The following is a 24274-nucleotide window of genomic DNA, read 5'->3' as shown; positions in this document are numbered from 1 at the left end:
TATTTAAACAAACTTTATTTAACAATACAATTTAACTATAATAAAATAATTAGCATAAATTTTATCAATTGAAATATCTAAACATGACAAAGTATAATTCTTAACTTTCTAGCTTCCTCTATTAGTTCCAGTTTAAGCAATATCCCCATAGATGTAAACTCCTCTTCAGAATCAATTAGGCTTATGTGAGTTGCCAGTCCTCCAACATTTTAGCCCCTCTGGACAGAGGTACGGAGAGACGCCTATCTTCTAACTCTCAGACAGCAGTCTCCAGAGAAAGACCTGTCTTCACACAGCAGGACTCCAGAGAGAGGGAGGAAACACCTCTTGCCTTTTGCAGACCTCTGGAGAGAGATACCTATTTTCCAGCAGGCCCCAGACTTCAGTTTCCAGAGAGAAAGAGGGAGAAAAAGAACTGCTTCTTTCAAATTGAAACAGCAACTGCCTGCTTGTCTCGCTCTGTAAGCCTAGCTCCAACCCCCATTTTACATGACTGTTTCTTGTCCATCAACCTAACCAAATCCTACTCTTAAACTCAGATTAAAACAACCATCCCCAAGGAGCAATTATCCTTCTGAAAGCTCAGCATATGGGCTGCTGGTTGCAGCCAGTTGGCACCATGATCAGAGCTGAAGTATAAAACAGTCCCTTCACAGGAAACATGACACAAATATACTTCTTAGAGGCACAGTATCATCACAGGATGACTTAGAAGCCCTTTAAAATTGGCAGGCTGATCCCTACTCCAGATGTCTCAACCCCCTTCTCAAGATGTCTGATTTTTTTTGGAATACCTTTAAAGGGTGCATGCTGTCTGCTGTCAGAAGATCACATCTGGTACTCCTCACCTGCCTGGCTCCAGTGCAGTGATAGACATGTCTTGCTTTTCTGTAATGTTCATGGATTCAGGCCCAATTTTTAGGAGCTATGGTTGTCAGCCCTTCAGAGGAGACATGAGCCATGGATAAGGGGAACTTGTAAAACATACATTCAAAAGTCCTCCTCAGCCCCATGTGCCAAGCTGTGCCTCCCGTCCATCCTCTATGGCCCCTCAGACCCTTCATGCGGAGAGCCCAGACATCTGTTACTCTTTTTTTTATTCATTCATGGGACATGGGCGCCCATGAATGATCAGCATTTATTGTCCATCCCTAGTTGCCCTTGTTCAGAGGGCAGTTGGGAGTCAACCACATTGCTGCAGTTCTGGAGTCACATGTAGGCCAGACCTGGTAAGGACAGTGGATTTCCTTCCCGAAAGGGCATTAGTGAACCAGATGGGTTTTTCCGACAATCGACAATGGCTTCATGGTCACCAGTAGATTCTTAATTCCAGATATTTTTTATTGAATTAAAATTCCATCATCTCCCATGGCGGGATTCAATCCGGGGTCCCCAGAACATTAGCTGAGTTTCTGCATTAATAGTCCAGTGATAATACCACTAGATCATCACCTCCCCTTGTTGAAACATTAGTGTGCCAGAACTATGTAATTTCTATTTTTATGTCATGTTACATTACCTTGACAAATAGGTGCGTCATGGCTCCAGTATCCAGTATCTGTGCAATAAATGGTATGTTGGCCCATCAGAGTATAGCCAGCGTGGCATGAAAATGTTGCATCCATTCCATATATCCATCTATCTCTTTGTGTCACAGTTCCATTGCTAATGGGGCCCGGAGGATCGCAGACAATTTCTGTAAGAGAAAAAATCTAAGCTGTCATCATTACACTTTATTTAGTGGATGGCACATTCATTGTGACAGTGACCCATGTAGGTTAGTCTGAAAAATACCAAAAGACTCAAAGAGAACCACATTTGCAGACCGTAACTATGTCCCTGTCTGCATTCGGAGTTCTTGCTGGTGATTAACAGGTAGAAAGCAGCCTGAAAACTGGATACAAGACTGGACAATATTTTACAAAATTACTAGAATATATTTAGTGATTAATTAATTGGTCATGTTTCTAAGTTTCTCCCAAAGACAATATTTGATTAACCAACAGACATCGTAATGTAAGCTTGTACTCTCAGTTAGTATTAATAACTCTTTAGATAAAATACCCCAACTGCAACAGCAATGTGTTTATTCAGGATATGGTACTTGTGATCACCCATTCCTATAATTGTTTCAGAAAGAAATGTCCTAAAACATATTAGCCCTGCGAGTTCACATCACCCATGCAGGTCATTGCATCCATGAAGTTGCATCAGGGCAGCAGGGTGACACAGTGGTTAGCAACGCTGCTCACAGTGCCAGGGACCCGGGTTCAATTCCGGCCTCGGGTCACTGTCTGTGTGGAGCTTGCACCTTCTCCCCATATTTGCGTGGGTTTCCGCCGGGTGCTCCAGTTTCTTCCCACAGTCCAAAGGTGTGTGGATTAGGTTGATTGGCCATGCTAAATTGAGCCTAGTATCAGGGGCATTAGCAGGGTAAATATGTGCGATTACAGGAGTCGGGCCTAAGTGGGATTGTGGTCGGTGCAGACTCGATGGGCTGATTGACCTCCTTCTGCACTGTAAGGATTCTATGAAAGTTGCATTATTTCCATGCATGCCAACAGTATTCAGTTACTACATGTGTTGGACTTCAGTTGTGCCTTTGTCCTGCCTAGACCACCGTTGTGTGTTTGTCATGCCTGGACACATCCCCTGCCGGCTCGGCTCCTCCCCTTGTCACCTAGTATAAAGGTGGCTGTTTCCTCCCCCTTGTTCAGTTTGGGTCGGTTATCTGTTGGGATGTGCTCCTGGTTCTGTAATGAATAAAAGCCTACAGTTGTATTGGCACACAAGTAGTCTTTTGCCTAATTGATAGCACATCACTACAGGACAGTAACACTGCAGGCACTGCTGCAAACATTTTAGGTTCAGCAACAATGAAATATATTGTCATTTCTGATTTTCTCTTTGCTGAAGAAAAACAGAGTTCTGAGTATTCAGTGATTAAAAGGGGAGCACTTGTTTCAGTGCTGGAAGCAGTGTACAGAGTGACTACAAGAATGTTCACCACACCCCTCCATATCCCAAGAAATGATACTCAGCTTATTCACCTCAGAAGGTTCGAAGGCTGAGTGGATGCTCGAGGATTCAAAGCCAAACTTATAGATTCTTCATTACCTAACACTCCTTTCATGTGGAGATGAGTACTGCCCCATCCCTCCCCTCCTCAATTCCTGTCCACTGACATATCTCTCAATGTAAGAATGATGTATTCTGATACAAGTATTTGCTTTGGTGAAAGGCCTTAATTCCCTGTTCAAATGTTTTCACAATGGTTAAGCATCTTAAAAGAATTCCAAGAGACTAATTAAGAATGTATTCACAGAAGGCAAGTTAAAAGATTCAAAATCGAGAATTTAAACAAAATTATGGAAAAAGACTGAGGAACAGGGAAAAATTACTCGGGAACTTAGGAATTAGGAGTAGGGTACTCTGACCTTCGACCCTGCTCCTCCATTTTAGTGAATCATGGCTGGTCTGACTGTAAGCTCAACCTCACACTTTCTCCCACCCACAATAACCTTTCACCTCCTTGCACATTAAAAATCATCGAACTCTGCCTTAAAAATATTTGAAGCCTTTGCTTTCATTGCCTTTTGAGGAAGAGTGTTCCAAAGACTCACGACTCTCTGACAGGAAGAAATTCTCCTCATCTCTGTCCTAAATAGGGGACCCCCTTATTTTCAAACAGTAGCTCCTAGTGTTTCCACAAGAGGAAACATTCTTTCCACATCAACCCTGTCTAGATCCCTCAGGATCGTAACTTCCTGCCCTAAAAATCAAGTTAAGGGAAAATGTATCCTAATGGGTACCCTCCAGGTGTAACCATAAAAAGGAACCAATCAACAATATTAAAATATATAGTCAGTTTAAAGCACAGCGTCATTAGTTGATGCAAATACTGAATTGAGTGAAAGTCAGAAAGAATCTTCAGTAGCTTATTAATTACAAATTATGCTTATCAAACTTATAATTGGAGTCAGTTACATGTAAATTTTTCAAAAAAAATCAAAATTTGATTTGATTTATTATTGTCACATAGAACCATAGAAAATTACAGCTCAGAAATGGGCCTTTTGGCTCTTCTTGTCTGTGCCGAACAATTTTTTGCCTAGTCCCACTGACCTGCACTTGGACCATATCCCTCCACATCCCTCTCATCCATGAACCCATCCAAGTTTTTCTTAAATGTTAAAAGTGACCCTGCATTTACTACTTTATCCGGCAGCTCATTCCACACTCCCACCACTCTCTGCGTGAAGAAGCCCCCCCCTAATATTCCCTTTAAACTTTTCTCCTTTCATCCTTAACCCATGCCCTCTGGTTTTTTTCGCCCCTAGCCTCAGTGGAAAAAGCCTGCTTGCATTCACTCTATGTATACCTATCAAAATCTTATACACCTCTATCAAATCTCCCCTTATTCTTCTACGCTCCAGGGAATAAAGTCCCAACCTATTCAATCTCTCTCATCAACTCAGCTTCTCAAGTCCCGGCAACATCCTTGTGAACCTTCTCTGCATTCTTTCAACCTTATTTACGTCCTTCCTGTAACTAGGTGACCAAAACTGCACACAATTAGCTAAATTTGGCCTCACCAATGCCTTATATAACCTTACCATAACACTTCAACTTTTATACTCGATACTCTGATTTATAAAGGCCAGTGCGCCAAAGGCACTCTTTACGACCCTATCCACATGTATTAACATACAATGAAAAGTATTGTTTCTTGCACGCTATACAGACAAAGCATACCGTTCATAGAGAAGGAAAGGAGAGGGTGCAGAATGTACTGTTACAATCATAGCTAGGGTGTAGAGAAAGATCAACTTAGTGCAAGGTAGGTCCATTCAAAAGTCTGATGGCAGCAGGGAAGAAGCTGTTCTTGAGTCAGTTGGTATGCAAACTCAGACTTTTGTATCTTTTTCCCGATGGAAGAAGATGGAAATGAGTATGTCCCGGGTGCATGGGGTCTTTAATTATGCTGGCTGCTTTTCCGAGGCAGTGGGAAGTGTAGACAGAGTCAATGGATGGGAGTCTGGTTTGCGTGATGGATTGAGCTATGTTCACGACCTTTTGTAGTTTCTTGCGGTCTTGGGCAGAGCAGAAGCCATACCAAGCTGAAAGAATGTTTTCTATGTTGCATCTGTAAAAGTTGGTGAGAGTCTTAGCTGACATGCCAAATTTCCTTAGTCTACTTACTTAGTAGTAGAGGCATTGGTGGGCTTTCTTAACTATAGTGTCGGCATGTGGGGACTAGGACAGGTTGTTAGTGATCTGGGCACCTAAAAACTTGAAGCTCTCGACCATTTCTACTTCATCCCCATTGATATATATTTAAATTTTACTGGTAAAAATAAGAAACAAGGGCTGATTCTGTGCTTGGGGCTTGCAGTGTACATTGGTACTCACAGGATTCACAGGCTTGGAACCCATTGTGTCAAATTTTCTCTCTATCTATTTAAATGGATGGAAGCTTAGGCATTGAAGGTCTGCGATTTCTCAGATAGGACTCCCTGAAATCACCAGGAGTGTTTGATTACAGCATCAACCTAGAGTGGTCTAACATGTAAGGGCAACAAACCTTCAGCCATTTTTTTAAAAAAACGAATTCCGTCCAACAATGAATTTAAGCGTAAAGTTGTATTACAGTAAATTATGGGCATTTATAGATAAGGGATTACTTTGAAGGTTATTTTTAAGTGCTTGTTATTCTCATGCTTATTAGTGAAGGACTAGGTAGCCTGAAAGCAGCAATGAGGTTTCCCCAGATGTATATGGTTGCTGAGTCTGATTCAATATGCAGATAGATGCTAGGCAGATAGAACCATCCAGAGCCCATTTGGTGACAGAATTGTAGCATCAGCTACCATGTCATAAATTCCTTGAAAGTTGCACTTGTTTTTTTTCCCAATTTCTTATTAACAATTAATTGTTTTTCTCTCTCTCAAAATTTCTCCTTCTCTGACGATGTTGCTTCCTTATAAAGTATTTTTCGACACGTACCAGGCATTTTGCCGAAGTAACTCTCACTCATGTACAGAGAAGTTACAACATGGAAACAGACCATTCCACCCAACTGTTTATGTCAATGTTTACCCTCCACACATATATTTCTAATCACATTCACCCACCCTGTTCTCATAGTCTCTTTTTTCCCTGCTGCACTTATCCAATCTAATCATGAACGTTAACTAGTCTCTGACTCAGTCATTAATTCTGGAACTTTCTTGCAATGTTCTTTATAAATAAAATTCTCTTGCTTCTATTCTGAATCTTTTACATTCAATCTTGCTTCTGAGGTCTCTTGTTCCTGACCTCTCAGTAGGGACCTGCTGCTGTTTACTTTGTCAATCTCTTCATAATTTTAATCATTCTTATCATGTTGTTAATTGGTGTTGTTCTCTTGACAGAAATCCCAACAATGAATGCCAATGTTTGATTGCAGCAAAATGGTCAACTGAGACATCTACATGTACTGTACAATGTATTTAGCGATTTATTGATATCCCTCCATTCTTGTTTCAGTTTGCTATTTGTGATACAATTACAGCACCATCTTAGCAGTGAACTAGAAAAAAAACTCAGGCTAGTCACACATAGAAAACTGTATTTGACAAAGCAGCAATAAGACAACTCGTTTTGGACATACTACTCCGGAAGAGAATTGAAAATGTGAATTTGTTACTTGAGGCTGAATTGCTGCTGGAGACAGGTTTTTTTTAAACATTGGGCAGTTGTTGCCTTTTCATGGATTGCAAAGAATCGAAAGCAAGTTCAAAAATGGGATATTACTCAGGAATTTCCAGATGTACATCACAACCCAGAATCCTGAGCAATTTCTCCTTCCATCAGAGAAATATAGAAACTCTACAGTGCAGAACAAGGCCATTCGGTCCACTGAGTCTGCCCTGACAGCAATCCCACTCAGGCACTATCCCCATCATCCCACATTTTTACCTCGCTAATCCATCTAACCTACGCATCCCGGGACACTAAGGGACAATTTAGCATGGCCAATTAACCTAACCCGCACATCTTTGGCATGTGGGAGAAAACCGGAGCACCCAGAGGAAACCCACGCAGACACAGGGAGAACGTGTGTTCTCCGCACAGGCAGTGAGCAAAGTTGGGAATCGAACCCAGGTCCCTGGAGTTGTGAGGCAGCAGTGCTAACCACTGTGCCACCATGCTGCTCCTAACCAGGTGGTACTCAGACCAATTGTAATGCTGTCCCGGCACAGATCAGCTAACTCAGCAGGTATTTTCTCCTCCTCCTCCTACAGGTACCATGCCTGAAAAGGGAGTTAGCGACCACAGACATCTATTGGATTGGTCCATGATTGCGCTTGGCAAAAGTACTACAGTGGCTTGCCATTGCCTTCTGCAGTAGGGTTGACCAGAAAACTCTCCCACTCTTACCACCTGCCATAAGGTAAAGATTTACAACTGATATTCAACCTGTTTGGCCACATGACGTGCACACCTTCCATAGCTGTCAAGCCCTGAATTGGGATTTGAACCCAGAACCTCTGGTCCTAAGAGGACACTACCACTGTGCCACAAGACCACCCAGGTATTTGCTAGTTTGCATTATTCAGCTAACTCAGTGGAGTTAACTGCACATCCTCAGTCCACTGGGAAATCACAGCAGAGAAACTTCTATTTCCAACAACTTTGACTGTCAGTCTGTAAACAAGCACTGCACTCTAATCTTAAGCAAAATTAAAACAGACCATAAGATGTAGCAGCCGAAGTAGGCCATTCAGCCCATCGAATCTGCTCTGCCATTCAATTAGATCATGATTGATCTGATATGATAACTCTCAACTCCACTTACCCGCCTTATCCCCATACCCTGGATTCCCTGACTGAGTAAAAATCTGTCTATCTCAGCCTTGAACATATTTAATGACTATGCCTTCTGTGGTAAAGAATTCCACAGATTCATTACCCTCTGAGAGAAGAACTTCCTCCTCATCTCTATCCTAAATGGGTGACCCCTTGCTCTGAGATCATGCTGTCTAGTCCGAGACCCTCCCACAAGGGGAAACAACCTCTCAGATCTACCCTGTCAAGCCCTCGAGAATCCTATATGTCGCAATAAGGTCGCCTCTCATTCTTCTAACCTCCAATGAGTACAGACCCAACCTACTCAACCTCTCCTCATAAGAAAATCCCTCTATACCCAGATCAACCAAGTGAACCTCTGGATTGCCTACAATATCAATATACCTTTCCTTAGATAAGGGGACCAAAACTGCTCAAAAAAGTGAGGATATAGTTCGAACTGTAAATGAAAAATAAATTATTCCAGGACTTTATACTAATAGCTTTCCAAAGCCAAATCCTTGAATCTGACGTGAATCTTTGAAACCAATTAGATCAGTTACTTACGGTCACAGGTCGGAGTATTTTTATTCCATCCTTCAATAGTGCACAATACATTTCTTTTACCAAGTAGTTGATAGCTGAAACAAGAAAGGCATTGGGTAAATGAAAAGTTTATTAATTTTTCGAAAAGATTAATGTAGAATCCATTCTCAGCTATGATTTATAGATTATTCGGTAATCTGGTTGGGGCATGAGGAGACAGTGACGTAGTGGTACTGTCATTGGACCAGTAACACAGCGTCCCAGGGGAACGTGCTGGGGAGCTATGTTCAAATCCCACCAAGGCAGATGGTGAAAGATGAATTCAATATGAATCTGGAATAACTATTGCTGTAAAAATCCACTGATTCACTATTACCCTCAAGTCTGGCCTACATGTGACTCCAGATCCACAGCAACATTGTTGAAATGGCCTAGCAAGCCACTCAATTCAAGGGTAAAAACTGCTGGCCCAGCCAGCGATGCTCACATCCCATGAATGAATTTTAAAATATGAGGCTTCAGGTTTGTTTTTGAACTCAGAGCATCTAGATTCAATGCTAAGCTGGACTACCATTAAATCCATCACAAAAAGCAAATCAACTCTGAACAGAAGTTTCAGCCTGCATTTATGAACCTCCTTTAACAGTAAATGACCCCGAGCTGCGTTATAAAACTATTATTAAATTAAATCTGCTGTTAAGCCACCTAACAGAAAGGATAAGGATCTTAAAATGGTGGTGTTGCTTAATCAGAAGCTGATGGAAGTCAACAGGGGTGATAGGTGACAGGGATTGGTATACGTTAAGACATTGGCAATAGATTTTTAGATAAGATTTGGTTAATGGAGGGTTGAAAATGGGAGGATGACCAGGTACATATGAACATGGCACAGTGACACAGTGGTTAGCACGGCTGCCTCACAATGCCATGGACCCGGGTTCAATTCCGGCCTCCGATGACTGTGTGTATGGAGTTTGCACATTCTTCCCGTGTCTGTGTGGGTTTCCTCTGGGTGCTCCGGTTTCCTCCCACAGTCCAAAGATGTGCGGGTTAGGTTGATTGGCTATGCTAAATTGCCCCTTAGTGTTAGGGGGATTAGCAAGGTAAATGCATGGGGTTGCGGGGATGGGACCTGGGTGGGATTGTTGTCGGTGCAGGCTCGATGGGCCAAATGGCCTCCTTCCATGTAGATTCTAAAAAAAACAATTATCTCTGCTATCTCACAATAATCTATTCATCGCCCCCTTCAATTTCTCATTTCGTTGCCATCCTTTGGTAAAAGCATCCATAAGCAAAACCTCAACTTTGACAATCTGAGGGTGAAGCAATGATTTAGATACAGGTCGCCAGCATTGGGGCTCTCCCAATGGGTCCCCTGTCTGACCCCCCACATGCCTTCCCATCATGACGCCTGACATGCCGCCCCATCAGGACCCCAAACATAACCCACTCTGCAGGCCCCCCCCTCCCCCCCCCCGCCATCATAGCCCCCTTGCATAGCCACCCGTTTTAGACCCCACCCCAGCACCACCTCCTTAGTGCTGCCCCTGGCACACTGTCAGTGCCCAGCTGGTACTGCCAAGGTGCCCAACTGGCTCTGCTGGGGTGCCTGATGGCCACGGCCAGAGTGCTTGGTGGGCACTGCCAGGTGGGCATTGCCCGATTGGCACTGCCCAGCCATGCTCCAAGCCATCTGGGGGCTCCATGGCCTCTGAGCTCCCAGACATGGCCATCAAACTAAGTCTCTACTAGTGAAGACCAGTGATTTGCACTAGCATGACTTCTCACTGGAGAGATGGGAGCATTCCGGGAGGGGTTGGGATTGCCTGTCGAACTCACTGGTGAATTTGAAATTCAGTCAATCTCATGCTAATTGACCTTGCGCCCTTTCTTGGTGTGATTCGGTTCATGCCAGTGAAAAAGGGCAGGACAATCGCAAACTGTTCGGCACCAGGTACAAAACCGATTTTTAGACTCGATAGGCACAATATGTTTTGGGTTCGGCGCGACGTGGCGAGGTCGCAGAATTGCCCCCATTGCCTTTGGTCCTCACCACAAACCCCATTTCTTAACCATTGACTGCATTCCTCTTCCTAGCTACTGTCTGAGACTAACCTAAACTGTTTGCAAATTTGTTGACAGATTTGACCCTGAGATAAGGCTCCAACCACATATCTTTACCTTTACTAAGACCAATTATTTTCCCTCCATAACATCCCTAATTCAACCATGCTTCAGTTCATCTGCTACTGAAATTCTCATTGATGCCTTTGTTAGTCTAGACTTGACTATTGCAATGCACACCTGTCCATGCCCGGGGGCACCTTGGCACTGCCAACCGGGAAAGGGGCAGTGCCAAGGGGGGCAGGGCCTATTGAGGGCAGGGCCTAGGGGGTGGTGCTTAGGGGGTGGTGCCAAGGGGGGCAAGTCTTAGGGGGCAAGGTCAAGGGGGTGGAGCAGGGAATGGGGCCAGCTGGGAACAGGGGCTAGGGGGCGATCGGTCTGGGTGGGGTGCCCCTCTGCATTGGGATCCAGTAGGGACTGGAGAGAGGCCAGTGATCGGCCTGAGGGGTGGGTGGTCTGCCGGTGTGGTCTGCCTCCCGTGGGAGGGGTCTGCTGGGGTGGGGGATTGTCATTGCTGGGGGCGGGGGGGGGGGGGGGGTGGGGGCGGCGGAGTGGGGGGCTGGTGATCTGGGTGCGCTGGGATGGGGGAGGTCGGGTCGGTCCAGGAACGCTTGTGGGGGGCCACGATCGGGCCATGGTGGGGTTGTTGGGGAGGCTGGAGGGGCAGCACAGCGGGGGCTCCAGGCTGGCCAGCGATCGAGCTGGCCAGCAAACTGTAGGCTGACAGCTTGGGGTCACTGCACATGCGCAGAGTTCCAGAACTGTCAGACTCCAGCATGAATATGCCCCACCCCCCCCCCCCACGTTTTTAATGATATTCACGACTGTGACCTCTGCAATGCACGGAGTGTGGGAGATTTGAGTTTGAACTCCCGCTGAAAAAGCAGTTGTGATTTGCACCATTTTTCCATGCGAATTCAGCACTTAGAACTTTTTTGGGAGCATCGTCCCAAGTGTCAGGGAGATTAGCAGGATAAATACATGGGGTTACGGGGTAGGGCCTGGGTGGGATTGTTGTCAGTGCAGACTCGATGGGTTGAATGGCTTCCTTCTGCACTGTAAGGATTCTACTATCTTTGTGTTTCTTGTACGACTACACCTGTTATGTATTGTATGTTTTCTCTGACTTGCCATACTTTGCAAACTAATGCATTGTGGGATCCTAGGGATTCTATGATTCTATTCTGTTATTCCATGAGCCACTTAACACCCATTATCGCTGAACCCACCAAATTGTAGTGTGGCTGATGGATTAAGTGGGATCAGCATAGTTTTCCCATGCTCTCAGAAGACCACCCAGCAACTCGTGTTCATCAGTGGCCTTCTGGGGGGTGGCGGTAGGGCGGAAGGTGGTGTATTTGGGGGCTGTCTTATAATCAGGTACTCAGTGCCCAATTGATGGACAGGACATCAGGCAGAGGGGACATCAGGCAGAGGGGAGGCCGCTGAAAGACCCTCCCTGTGACCCGCTTCCCACAACTCCCATCCCACCCTCATTCACCTTTGGCCCAAGGTCGTATGCACTGGTGGCAAGAGGTGCTGCCAGCCTCTGATTGGCTGCACTCTCCTTTGAGTGCACTGTCCTCCTACCCTCCCTTTGTTTCTGCCTCCATGTAAATATCCCTACCTTTTCCCCCCAACAACAAATGCGAAACGTTCACGGACCTTTTTGTCACGAAGATTGAGACCATTATTCAGCTACTGCTTCACTTGCTTCCCCTCATTAATCAGGGCAAACTGCCTCCATCATCTGCCAAGGGTTCCTATCCCTGAGTCCTGAACTTACTGAGCTTCTCATGGCTGGCAGAACTTCCACTGCCAGGGATTTCAACAGGCCTGCCAGTGGCCCCAAGGGTGCCTGAAGGGCCCTTGATTCCATTGGGCCCTTGGAACTGAGGGAGGTTCCCCACTGGTTCTCTGACCAGTGGGCGAGACTCACATCAGCCTGATAATCTCCTAATCTCAGCATCATTACGGACAGGAGGAGGCCATTGGGCCCAATGAGTTCCTGCCAGCTCTTTGTGGAATAATCTAACCAGTCTTATCCCCCTACTGTATCCCCATGACACATCTGTTGTTCTATATTCTATCACAACATGCCTATTCAAATTAATTTCCATCACTTTGAGTTTGCCATTTTATATGACCTCAGTAATCCCAATATGTCAATTACAATGTGGCCATGTTTAAGTTGATTTATCAGTGTCACAACTAAGATTACATTAACACTGCAATGAAGTTACTGTGAAAATCCCTGAGTCGCCACACTCTGGCGTCTGATAGGGTGCACTGAGGGCGAATTTAGCATGGCCAATGTACCTAACGAGTATGTCTTTCAGACTGTGGGAGGAAACTGGAGCACCCAGAGGAAACCCACGCTGACACGGGGAGAATGTGCAAACTCCACACAGACAGTCACCCAAGGCTGGAATTGAACCCGCATCCCTGGAACTGTGAGGCTGCAGTGCTAACCACTGTGCCACTGATCACTTGCATGAATCTGTGATGCTGTGAATTAATTCTTACCCTTTATTGCAGTAGTAAGTTGTCATTTTTCCATATGTTTTCCCTGTAGTGGTGTAGTAACCATTCTGTATATCTTTTGGTTCTTTGCAGTCTATAGCTGTGCAAAATGCAGACAAAGAGATCTTTTAAACGTGATTTCAATATTGACAGTAATCTCAATGTTATGAATTACTTTTCACCAGTAGTCAAACCCATGTTCTTGCAGAACTTGAAATTTTAATTTATAATATAAAGAGAAGCTTCTAAAGCTAGACGCAATAATTGAATGTCATAAGTTGAGCGAATTTTACATGTATTGACTGAATAATTATGGCTCGTTTTTGTATCTGTCTATGTTAATCCACACCATCCTTCAAGAAGAAAAAGCTTGCATTATTAAGGCAGTTTACCTGACCTCAGGATGTGTAGAAATGCTTCAAATCAGGAGGCAGGGGCATAGTGGTATTGTCACTGGATTAGTTAATCCAGAGACCCAGGGTAATGCTCTAGCGATCTGGGCTTGAATCCCACACGACAGATGTTGAAATTTGAACTCAATAAAAACCTGGAATTAAAAGTCTAATGACGACCATAAAATCATTGTCATAAAAACACAGCTGGTTCACTAATGTCCTTTAGGGAAAGAAATCTGCCGTCCTTGTCTGGTCTGGCCTACATGTAACTCCAGATCCACAGCAATGTGATTTATTCTGAAATAGCCTAGCAAGCCATTCAGTTCTAAGGCAATTAGGGATGGGCAATAAATGTTGACCTAGCTAGCAATACCCCATCCACTGAATGAAAAAAGTTTTCTTCTCTTTAGAATAAGCAAACTTCTAAAGAGAAATCGTAAGACAATATTTTGATACATGTATACTTACGTGCACAACTTATTAATGGCTCTGACCAAGTTAAATTGGCTTGACAAATGACAAAATCTGATGTGATGTTGTTCCAAATATAACCTGTCAAACATTCGTACTGAACACTTCGGCCCACAAAGAATTCTTGCTGAATGCCAAACTCATTCTTTCTGTCAGCAAATGTCACAGTCGGAGGAATGGGGCATTGACCTGTAAAGAGTACAGTAAAAATTGTAAAATAATTGTGTATATTAAATGGTTGAACACTTTTATATTTTATTGTGCAACAAATATACATGAACTATAACAAATGCAACTTCTACATGTCAACAAATACAATGACATAGTGATTATGCAGAGGTCTGGACTAAAGAACCAGAGACACAAGCTCAAATCTTATCAGGCAGGTTGAGGAATTTAAATTCAGTTCATTAAATTTGTCCGGAATAAAGACTCGTACCACTGATGTCGATGGCGAAACCACTGATTGTCAGGAAAAGTCCAAATAGTTGACAAAGGTTCTTCAGGACAGGAAACCTCTATCCTGGCCTGGCCTGGCCTACATGTGGCTTCTGACCACAACATTGAGGTTGGCTTGTAATTGTCTCCTTAAGTTGCCTAATAAGCCACTTGGTTGTCACCACTATCTTCTCAAAGGCAATCAGAGATGGACAGTCAGTGCTGGCTTTACCAGTAACATTTATATCCCCTGGATAAATGTATTAAAAAACAGGCTGCAACATGAAGCAATGTTGGCAACGGACTGAAGAAACTAACAAATAATTATCAAAACACTAATTTTCATGGCACAAGTCTAAAAGAAAAGTCGGTCTAAACAATTAGGCACCTATTCATTTTAGAGTGTATGGCTGAATTACAGCACGGAGGCACAGTGGTTAGGGTGGCACAGAGGCACAGTGGTTAGGGCGGCACGGAGGCACAGTGGTTAGGATGGCACGGAGGCAGAGTGGTTAGGGCGGCACGGTGGCACAGTGGTTAGCACTGCTGCCTCACAACTCTAAGGACCCGGGTTCAATTCCCAGCTTGGGTCACTGTCTGCGTGGGTTTCCTCCAGGTGCTCCGGTTTCCTCCCACAGTCCAAAGGTGTGCGAGTTAGGTTGATTGGCCATTAACCCTTAGTGTCCTTGGATGCTTAGGCTAGAGGGAGTGGCAGGGTCAATATATGGGGATAGGGCCTGGGTGGGATTGTTGTCGATACAGACTTGATGGGCTGAATGGCCTCCTTCTGCACTGTAAGGATTCCATGATTTCTATGATTAAGTGTTAAAGAACAAAACCAACTTTGGAGAACTTCTCATTGAATGACCAAACGCAGCCAGTTTATTTCATACATAGGTCATACGTATCCTGTTTCAATGAAACTTATTCCTCATGTTAATATATTACAGGAGGAGGCAGTTGTATAGTCACTGGACCAAAGGCCCAGAGTAATGCTCTGGGGATCTGAGTTCAAATCCCACCATGGCAGATGGTGAAACTTGAATTCAATAAAAGTCTGGAATTAAAATTCTAATGATGAAATGATTGTCGTAAAAAAAAAACCCATCCAGTTCACTAATGTCCTTTAGGGAAGGAAATCTGTCGTCCTTACTTAGTCTGGCCTATATGTGACCCCCAGATCCACAGCAATGTGGTTGACTCGGGGATGAATGTTGGCCCAGTCAGAGACACTCATGTCCCATTCTAATTAATATTATTCCCTCCTGCTTTTTAGCACAACTGAGGACATGAGTATTTGATCTGTTTTCAGGCTTCCATCACGTTAATTCTGAGCCAGACCAATTGAAAAAGTGCACGTAAGTAAATATAGAATGAGTTCTTGCCTGCTCTCTCCCATAATGGTCTTGTTGAAATCGGGATACTTTGTAACATGAGTTGCAGATATGTATTTCTATACACTGTCACATGAACCTCAGGGACAGCACACTTTAGCATCATGCTATCATGATGCAATCTACTTCAAATATGTTTTTAAATGATTTCATTTGTCATTCATGTACAGTCGATGCTGAATTCATGAGTATTTCGGTCAACTGATCATTTTATTTTTTAGCACTGGATTGCATTCAGGCATTGTGGGGCTGGAGGAGATTACAGAAATCGAGAGGGGCAAGGGCATGGAGGATTTGAAAACAGGATAGAGAAGTTTAAAATCAAGTAGTCGAGGAAACAGAGAGATGATAGGGGAATGGGTCTCACTGAGTGAATACACAGACAGCAGCTTTTGGGATGGTGTCAGGTTTAAGGTGGGGGGAATGTGGATGTCCAGCCAAGAATGTGTTGGAATAGTCAAGTCTGGAGGTAACGATGGCAGGAATGAAGGTTTCTGCAATTTCAGATGCACTGGGACAGGGGAGAGGTCGGGTGATATTCCAGAGGGCGGCACGGTGGCACAGTGGTTAGCACTGCTGCCTCACAGCACCAGGGACCCGGGTTCGATTCAGGCCTTGGGTGACTGTCTGTGCAGAGTCTGCACGTTCTCCCCACGACTGTGTGGGTTTCCTTCGGGTGCTCTGGTTTCCTCCCACAGTCCAAAGACGTGCAGGTTAGGTGGATTGGCTATGCTAAATTGTCCCTTCCTTAATGTGCAAAGATGTGAAGGTTAGGTGGATTAGCCATGGTAACTGCACGGGGTTACGGGGATAGTCTGAGGAGTGTGCCTAGGTAAGATACTCTTTGGAGAGTCGGTGCAGATTTCATCGGCCGAATGGCCTCCTTCTCCATTATAGGGATTCTATGAACATAAATATTGGGAGAATCTTATGGAGGCAAGAGGGGGTGGTCTTGGAGAGGCTTGTGTTGCCTCATTTGGTGAAGACATGCCAAATAACGAGGCAATTAGGCAATTAACTAGCCACCGGCAGGCCTTCCTCGGGATCAGGACCCCAGATGTCCAGCCAACCAAGAGGCCGGGAGCTCAATTGCTCAGCCATGCCACTGGAGGCAGATGATCGGAGACAGGGTAACCGGAAGCAGACGATTGTTGAGCAACCTATAGGCCAGAGGACGTTGATGGTAGGAGGTATTGTGGGGTGAGTATGGCAGGACAGCGTGTCATGCTGGCAGCAAGGGTAAGGATGTGACTCTCAGAGGGCCCCTCCATTCCTGATGCCTCACTAAGTGCCTTTGAACAAGCAACACGCACCCCCACCCTGCCCCCCCCCCCCCCAACCTCCCGCCCCGACCCAAAACCCAGGAGATCACAAGTAATCTGCACAGTTTGCATGTCCGCAGGGTGACAGACCTGCCTGCTGCTGCATTAATGCTAGCAGAGGTGGGAAGAGGCTCTTAATTGGGTATAAATTGTTTCTTAAAGGCAACGATTGTCGGTGGGCAGCAGGAATTTATATCCAAGGGCATTTAATTGGAGTGGAGGCAGGAACTCCACCTGTCACTAACCTGCCTGATTACAACACACCCCCACCCCCAACCTCTGCCCCCTCACCTCCCCCCCTCCCCCATCACCTCCCCCCACCCCGCAACATTCCCCCTTCCCCGTCACCTTCCCCCACCCCTCTCATCCCCATGCCACCAAACTCACCGGGAGGGAAAATGTAAGATTTGATCCATTTTATCAGACAGTCCTACTTCTTTTTTTCACAGCCAATTCCTAATAATGCAGTGTTTTTTTTTAGCAAAGCAAAAAGGCAGGAACAGGAAGAAGTCTGGATGGAACAGAGTTACTCTGAGAAAATAATCACAACTGCAAGCACAAAAACACCACTCCAAAAGGAAGGTGACCACTGTCTTATATCTTGCCTCTGACTCAACAGACCCGCACATTCCAATCAGCAGGAATTGCAAAGGGGAAAAATGTTGGTTCTCAGTGTTCCACTTCCTGTGACCTTCATTAATTGTAATAGCCATGAATTACCTTTCAGCAGCTGTGTCTGTGAAAGCCTTTCTACTGACTGGTGAGCAAAAGTAGAAACCACACCAAACTGTCCGCTGGGATTATATAATCAAAGTCGCAGAAAGGGGCTTGAACCCTAACTGATCTGACGACACTTTCTCACTATCTAACAAGGCAAAATTGATAACAACTAAATACAACTAGATGTTGGTAATCCCTTAATTAATATCAGCTGAGTGGATTCCAGCCAAATAAAGGGAACAAAAGAACTAACATCTCAACGGAATAAAAAGCAAGGCTGAGTTAAAGGTGGAAACAATAAAGGAGCGTTGACAAAAACATCTTGGTCAAAGAAGTGGTTTTTAAGGAGAATCTTAAGCAGGCAGAGGCATTTAGGCAGTTGAAGGTCTGGTCACCAATGTCAGGGGCTCCTGCCACTTTCACCCTGTTTAGATTGTTCAATGAAGCACAGAAACCTGGGCTGCTGGAATTCATAGAATCATAGAAACCCCACAGTGCAGAAAGACGCCATTTGGCCCATCGAGTCTGCACCGACCACAATCCCACCCAGGCCCTAACCCATATCCCTACACATTTACCCGCTATTCCCCCTAACCTATGCATCTCAGGACACTAAGGGGCAATTTTTTAGCATGGCCAATCAACCCAACCCGCACATCTTTGGACTGTGGGAGGAAACCGAAGCACTCAGAGGAAACCCACGCAGACACGAGGAGAATGTGCAAACTCCACACAGACAGTGACCCAAGCCGGGAATCGAACCCAGGTCCCTGGGGCTGTAAAGCAGCAGTGCTGACCACTGTGCTACCGTGCCGCCCAATTATGCTTACCTGTGCTTCTACACAGATTTACTCAGAGCTTCTCATTGTAGATACAAAACCAGCTGAACGTCAAGACACTCCAGCACCCACAGAAACGTTGACCCCCAAAACCCACCCACTCCCCAATGCCCTCCCCACCTTCACTGCCTTCAACACAGTTGGAGAATGAGATTGGGGGGGGGGGGGAGCATATTCGTGGGGTGGGGGAAGCTGAAAAGTGTCAGGGTGAGAGAGGCTGACACCGTCGGGGGTATGGGGGAGGGTTTGAAAAAGGAGGTGAACACTGTCAGGGGGTGAAGGAGTGGGTGAGGGACAGTGTGAGCACTGTCAGGGTGAGGGAGGGAGTGAACACTGTCAAGGGGGTGAGGGAGGGAGGGTGTGAGGAACTGGGTGAGTGAGGGGGTGAACACTATCAGGGGGTGAGGGAGGTGGTGATCAGTGTCGGGGGGTGAGAGAGGGGGTGAACACGGTGGGGCGGCACGGTGGCACAATGCCAGGGACCTGGGCTCGATTCCCAACTTGGGTCACTGTCTGTGTGGAGTTTGCACATTCTCCCTGTGTCTGCGTGGGTTTCCTCCGAGTGCTCCGGTTTCCTCCCACGGTCCAAAGATGTGCGGATTAGGTGGATTGGCCATGCTAAATTGCCCCTTAGTGTCAGGGGGACTAGCTAGGGTAAATGCATGAGGTCATGGGGAAAGGGCCTAGATGGGATTGTGGTTGGTACAGTCTCAATGGGCTGAATGGCCTCCTTCTGGACTGTAGGGATTCTATGATTTTATGATTCATTGTCAGGGGGTGAGGGAGAAAGTGAGGGTGGGGGTGAGGGAAGGGGCATGGGAGGGAAGTGTCAGGGGGTAAGGGAGGGGGTGAAGGAGGGGGTGAACACTTTTTTTTGTGAGGGAGACATAGAGTCGTAGAGCGCAGAATAGGCCCTTCAGCCCATCGAGTCTGCACTGACTAGAACTACCACTAAAGTCACGCTAATCCCATTTTCCAGTACTTGTCCCATATCGTTGAATGTTATGATGTTTCAAGTGCTCACCCAAATATGTTTTAAAGGTTGTAAGGTTTTCAGCCTCCACTACCTTCCCAGGCAGTGCATTCCAGGTTCCCGCCACCCTCTGAGTGAAAATATATTTTCTCAAATCCCCTCTGAATCTCTTGCTCCCTATCCTAAAATTATGCCTCGTGATTAACCCCTCCACCATGGGAAAAAGCTGCTTCCTATTTGCCCTGCCCATACCCCTCATAATTTTATACGCCTCAATCATATTCCCCCCTCAGCCCTCTCTGCTCTACAGAAAACAATCCAAGATAATCCATTCTCTCCTTATAGCTCAAATGCTCCATCCCAGGCAGCATCCTGGTGAATCTCCTCTGTACCCTTTTGAGTGCAATCACATCCTTTCTATAGTGAGGTGACCAGAACTGCACACAGTACTCCAGCTGTGGCCTAAGCAACATTCTGTACAGCTCCAACATTACCTCCTTGCTCTGAGACTCTATGCCTGATAAAAGCAAATGCCTCATATGCCTTCTTAACTACCCTATTCACCTGCTCTGCTGCCTTCAGAGATCTGTGAATAAGTACCCCAAGATCCAGTTGCTCCTCCGAGCATCCTAATGTCATGCCATTCATTAAATACTCCCTTGTCTTGTTGCTTCTTCCAAAGTGCATCACCTGGCACTTATTAGGGTTAAATACCATCTGCCGCTGCTTTGCCCATCTGATCAACCCATCTATATCTTCCGGTAACCTACGAGCTTCTACTTCACTATTAACCACCTTAACAATCTTGGTGCCATCTGCACACTTGCTTATCATTTCTCCCACATTATCATCTATATCATTTATGTATATAACAAACAATAAGGTCCCAGCACTGAACCCTGTGATACACCACTGGACACTGGCCTCCAGTCATCAAACAGCCTTCTACCACCATCCTTTGTGTCCTATTACGAAGCCAATTTCTGATCCGTCTCGCCAAGTTTCCCTGAATTAACCTTCTCAATCGGTCTCCCATGTGGGACCTTGTCAAAAGTTTTTGCTAAAATCCATATAAACTACATCAACTGCACTTCCTCATTCACACACTTGATCACAGTTTCAAAAAATTCCAACAAATTTGTTAGGCATGACCTCCCTCTGACAAAGCCATGCTGACTATCCCTAATTAACCCATGCCTTTCCAAATTCTGGCTTTGGGACGAGCGCGGCCGGAAAATCCCACCCAGAACAATGACCTGACTCGCAACTAAACTTGCCACGTTAAAGGAGGCAGATGGCAGTTCCTCAAATATTTTCTCCAATATTTTCCCCATGAAGAAGAGGCTGAACACTGTCAGGGTGTGAAGGAAAATGTGAGGGATGGGGTGAACAGAGTCAGAGCGTGAGTCAGGGGATGAGGGAGAGGGTGAACACTGTTGGGGGGTAAGGGAAGAGATGAGGGAGGGATTGAACCCTGTCTGGGATGAGTGAGGGGGTGAACTGTTAGGGGGTGAGGGAGAGTGTGGGGGAGGGCATGAACACTATCAGGGAGTGAGAGAGGGGTGAACACTGTCGGGAGATGAGAGAGGAGGTGAGGAAGAGGTGAACGCTATCAAGGGTGAGGGAGAATGTGAGGGAGGGAGTGAACAAAGTCAGGGGTGAGGGAAGGGCTGAACACTGTCAGTGAGTGAAGGAGGAGAGGAAGGAGAGGTGAACACTATTAGAGCGAGGGAGAATGTGAAAATCATATTTTCAACTGTGACATTCAGAGGTGGAAATAGCTCAATTAACATAAACTTTGGGAGATTTAAACTCTTACCAGAATATTCTAGTTAGTGCTGTACAAAGGGCCTTGGCTTGTCTTCTAATGACCCTGTCTTACCAGGAAATAGTTAGATTTTAACTCTGCTCTGCATTTCTAAGGAAGCCAGGATTGGAAGCCTGGATTGTGAAACTCAGTCATTGTGCAAAAAAGTAGGAGTGGAGTGACAATCCGAGGGTGATTGCCTCTCCTTAGAAGCTTCAGACCACACAGTGGAGAAACGTTATGTTAAACCTACAAAAAATACGAGTTTGGCACAAGATAGAGTATTTTGTCCAATTCTGGACATCCCAGATGCCCCTTCGTGTCCCAAGACTTGTAGGTTAGAGGGATTGACCATGCTAAATTGCCCTTAGGGTCCAAGGCTATACAGGTTAGGGAGATTAGCGGGGTAAATATGTGGGGTTATGGGGTAAGCCTGGGTATGCGTCATTGCAGACCAAATGGTGTCCTTCTGCACTGTAGGGATTCCATGATTCTGTACGGGATTCTATGTTAAGTGGCTATATAAATGCAGGTTGTTGTTGCAGCACCTGTTCCGTGTTAAACTCAAATTTTCAATGTTATTTATTCCCTGGAGGAGGATTAGCGGGGTAAATATGTGTGATCACGGGGTAAGTCTGGGTATGAGCCAGTGCAGACCAATTGGCCTTCTTCTGCACTGTAGGGATTCTATGATTCTGTTGGGGATGCTATGTTAAGTGGCTACATAAATGCAGGTTGTTGTTGCAGCACCTGTTCCATGTTAAACTTCCATTTTCAATGTTACCGTTATTCACTGGCAGGATGCTCCATCTTGGTGTGTCTTTCTTTGCAAAATTATTAGAAAAATTAATTTCACAGAAAAAAACCAAATGTTGAATTTCCTCCACATTTGCACCCAAACTTGAGCAGGACAGGAGCGCAGATCAATGCAGCGGCGTTACAGATTGGGGAGAACTGGGTGTTTGAGTTACCTGTGTGAGCACCTCAAGCCCAAATTGCCTCGTTCTTTTCCAGTGGTCCATCCATTCCCTCTGGCCCAATGAACCCCGCTGTCTAAAAACAAATCGAGTTCCTGCCCCAAGGATATCAGGAGCTGGCTGATTCTCTTCCAAATCTGATCGGATTTTCAGGCAGGAAATAAAACCAAATTTCCGGTGCTTAGTTGAATTTCCGAATATTGTTTATTTATTTGTTCCTGGAAGAGGCGCACTGCATTTCCTCTTTCTTTAGCTGGATGTTTATGGCATAAATCTGAGGAGCAACCTAATATTTAAGTTTATTTATTTATGTCACAAGTAGACTTACATTAACACTGCAATGAAGTTACTGTGAAAATCCCCTAGTTGCCGCACTCCGGCACCTGTTCAGATACACTGAGGGAGAATTTAGCATGGCCAATGCACCTAACCAGCACTTCTTTCATACTGTGGGAGGAAACCAGAGCACCCGGAGGAAAGTAAAGTAAAGTTTATTTATTAGTCACAAGTAGGTTTACATTAACACCGCAATGACGTTACAGTGAAAATCCCCTCGTCGTCACACTCCGGGGCCTGTTCAGGCACACTGAGGGAGAATTTAGCATGGCCAATACACCTAGCCAGCACTTCTTTCATACTGTGGGAGGAAACCGGAGCACCCAGAGGAAACTAAAGTTTAATTTATTAGTCACAAGTAGGCTTACATTAACGCTGCAATGAAGTTACTGTGAAAATCACCTAGTCACCACATTCCGGCGCCTGTTCGGGTGCATTGAGGAAGAATTTAGCATGGCCAATGCACCTAACCAGCACATATTTTGGACCTGTGGGAGGAAACCAGGGTACCTGGAGGAAACACACGCAGCCACAAGGAAAACATGCCGACTCTACACAGACAGTGACCCGAGCCAGGAATTGAACCCGGGTCCCTCACACGGTGAAGCAGCAGTGCTAACCACTGTGCCACCATGCCACCCAACTCAGATGGTGTGAAACTTTCTTATTCTATTTAAGTCAGGAATATATAGGGGTGAGTTTGACTGTTCTTTTTTATTTCTTGTTGTTACCCTCCCACCCACCCCAAAGATCAATTTTACACGGGGGGGGGGGGGCGGTCAATTCTAATAAAATTCACAGGAAATTCGAGTGTAAGTTGACACTTGTGCCAGGGGATGGGCGCACCTTTCGCGTTTCCACTGCGCCCAGAAAGGGAAATTACTCGGAGAGAATGACACTGGGGGTGCCAAAAGGTAACGTTTCAACTTGGTGAAAGTCCGATTGTAACCTCGCGTTCACAGCCGCACAGTAACGCGGAGAGCTGAGTAAATTCTGCCCCTTACCTGGGTTGTCACTGGCACATGTTCTGGCGAAGACGGCAACTATCAGGACAATTACCGGCCACATTTTCTCCCTGGTTAACCAACTGGAGGGTGGCAATAGAAGCACCGATCCTGCCCTGTGTCACAAACTGGTTACGGCAAAGCGCTGGGACATTATTCCCAGTTCCTCCTCCTCTTGTTCCGAACACTAATGTCAGAAGTGTTCCCTTATCCGGCGCTTCGGGTCCATTCCGGTGTGCAGACACTCTCGGGGCGGTGCTTCTCTGCGGTCTGCTCTATCTGGATCTAGTTTGCCAGTAAGTCCTTTCCCTTCGCTGCCGGCAAACGAGCTGCCGGAACAGGATCCCGGCTGTTTTTCTTTCTTCAACTCTTCCTACACACACGCTGCCAGAGATAAAAAAGTGGGTGTCTGTTTATCGCGCACCGCAGGCTCACAGGCTCTGAGGAGTGACAAAGAAGCACCACTTCCAAAATAATCTCCACGTGATGAAGCCGAGCTTTCGCTGTCGTTTGTCAGTTTAATATTGACTTTCTACACTTCCGGCAAAATCTGGGTTTTGTGCGATGCAGTACCT

At 45.5% G+C, this 24274-nt stretch overlaps 1 protein-coding gene across 2 annotated transcripts in view; it reads right to left on the bottom strand.

Annotated features, from left to right (window-relative positions):
• The window catches only part of LOC144511861 (complement component receptor 1-like protein), an 81493-nt gene extending 57359 nt beyond the window's left edge, over positions 1–24134 (bottom strand). The window contains exons 1-5 of one of the 2 annotated variants that reach the window (XM_078242258.1): positions 23700–24134; positions 13887–14078; positions 13027–13123; positions 8398–8471; positions 1520–1696 (exon numbers count right to left, since the gene is read on the bottom strand). In XM_078242258.1, coding sequence (XP_078098384.1) covers positions 1520–1696; positions 8398–8471; positions 13027–13123; positions 13887–14078; positions 23700–23763 — 604 coding nt within the window. In that variant the 5' untranslated portion in view covers positions 23764–24134. The remainder of the gene's footprint in view (positions 1–1519; positions 1697–8397; positions 8472–13026; positions 13124–13886; positions 14079–23699) is intronic. The other variant, XM_078242259.1, reaches the window with a different exon arrangement.
• Positions 24135–24274: the final 140 nt, after the last annotated feature.

This window comes from Mustelus asterias, chromosome 25 (genome assembly GCF_964213995.1).
Source record: "Mustelus asterias chromosome 25, sMusAst1.hap1.1, whole genome shotgun sequence".
Lineage (NCBI taxonomy): Eukaryota > Metazoa > Chordata > Chondrichthyes > Carcharhiniformes > Triakidae > Mustelus > Mustelus asterias.
This window is presented reverse-complemented; position numbering and strand designations above follow the sequence as displayed.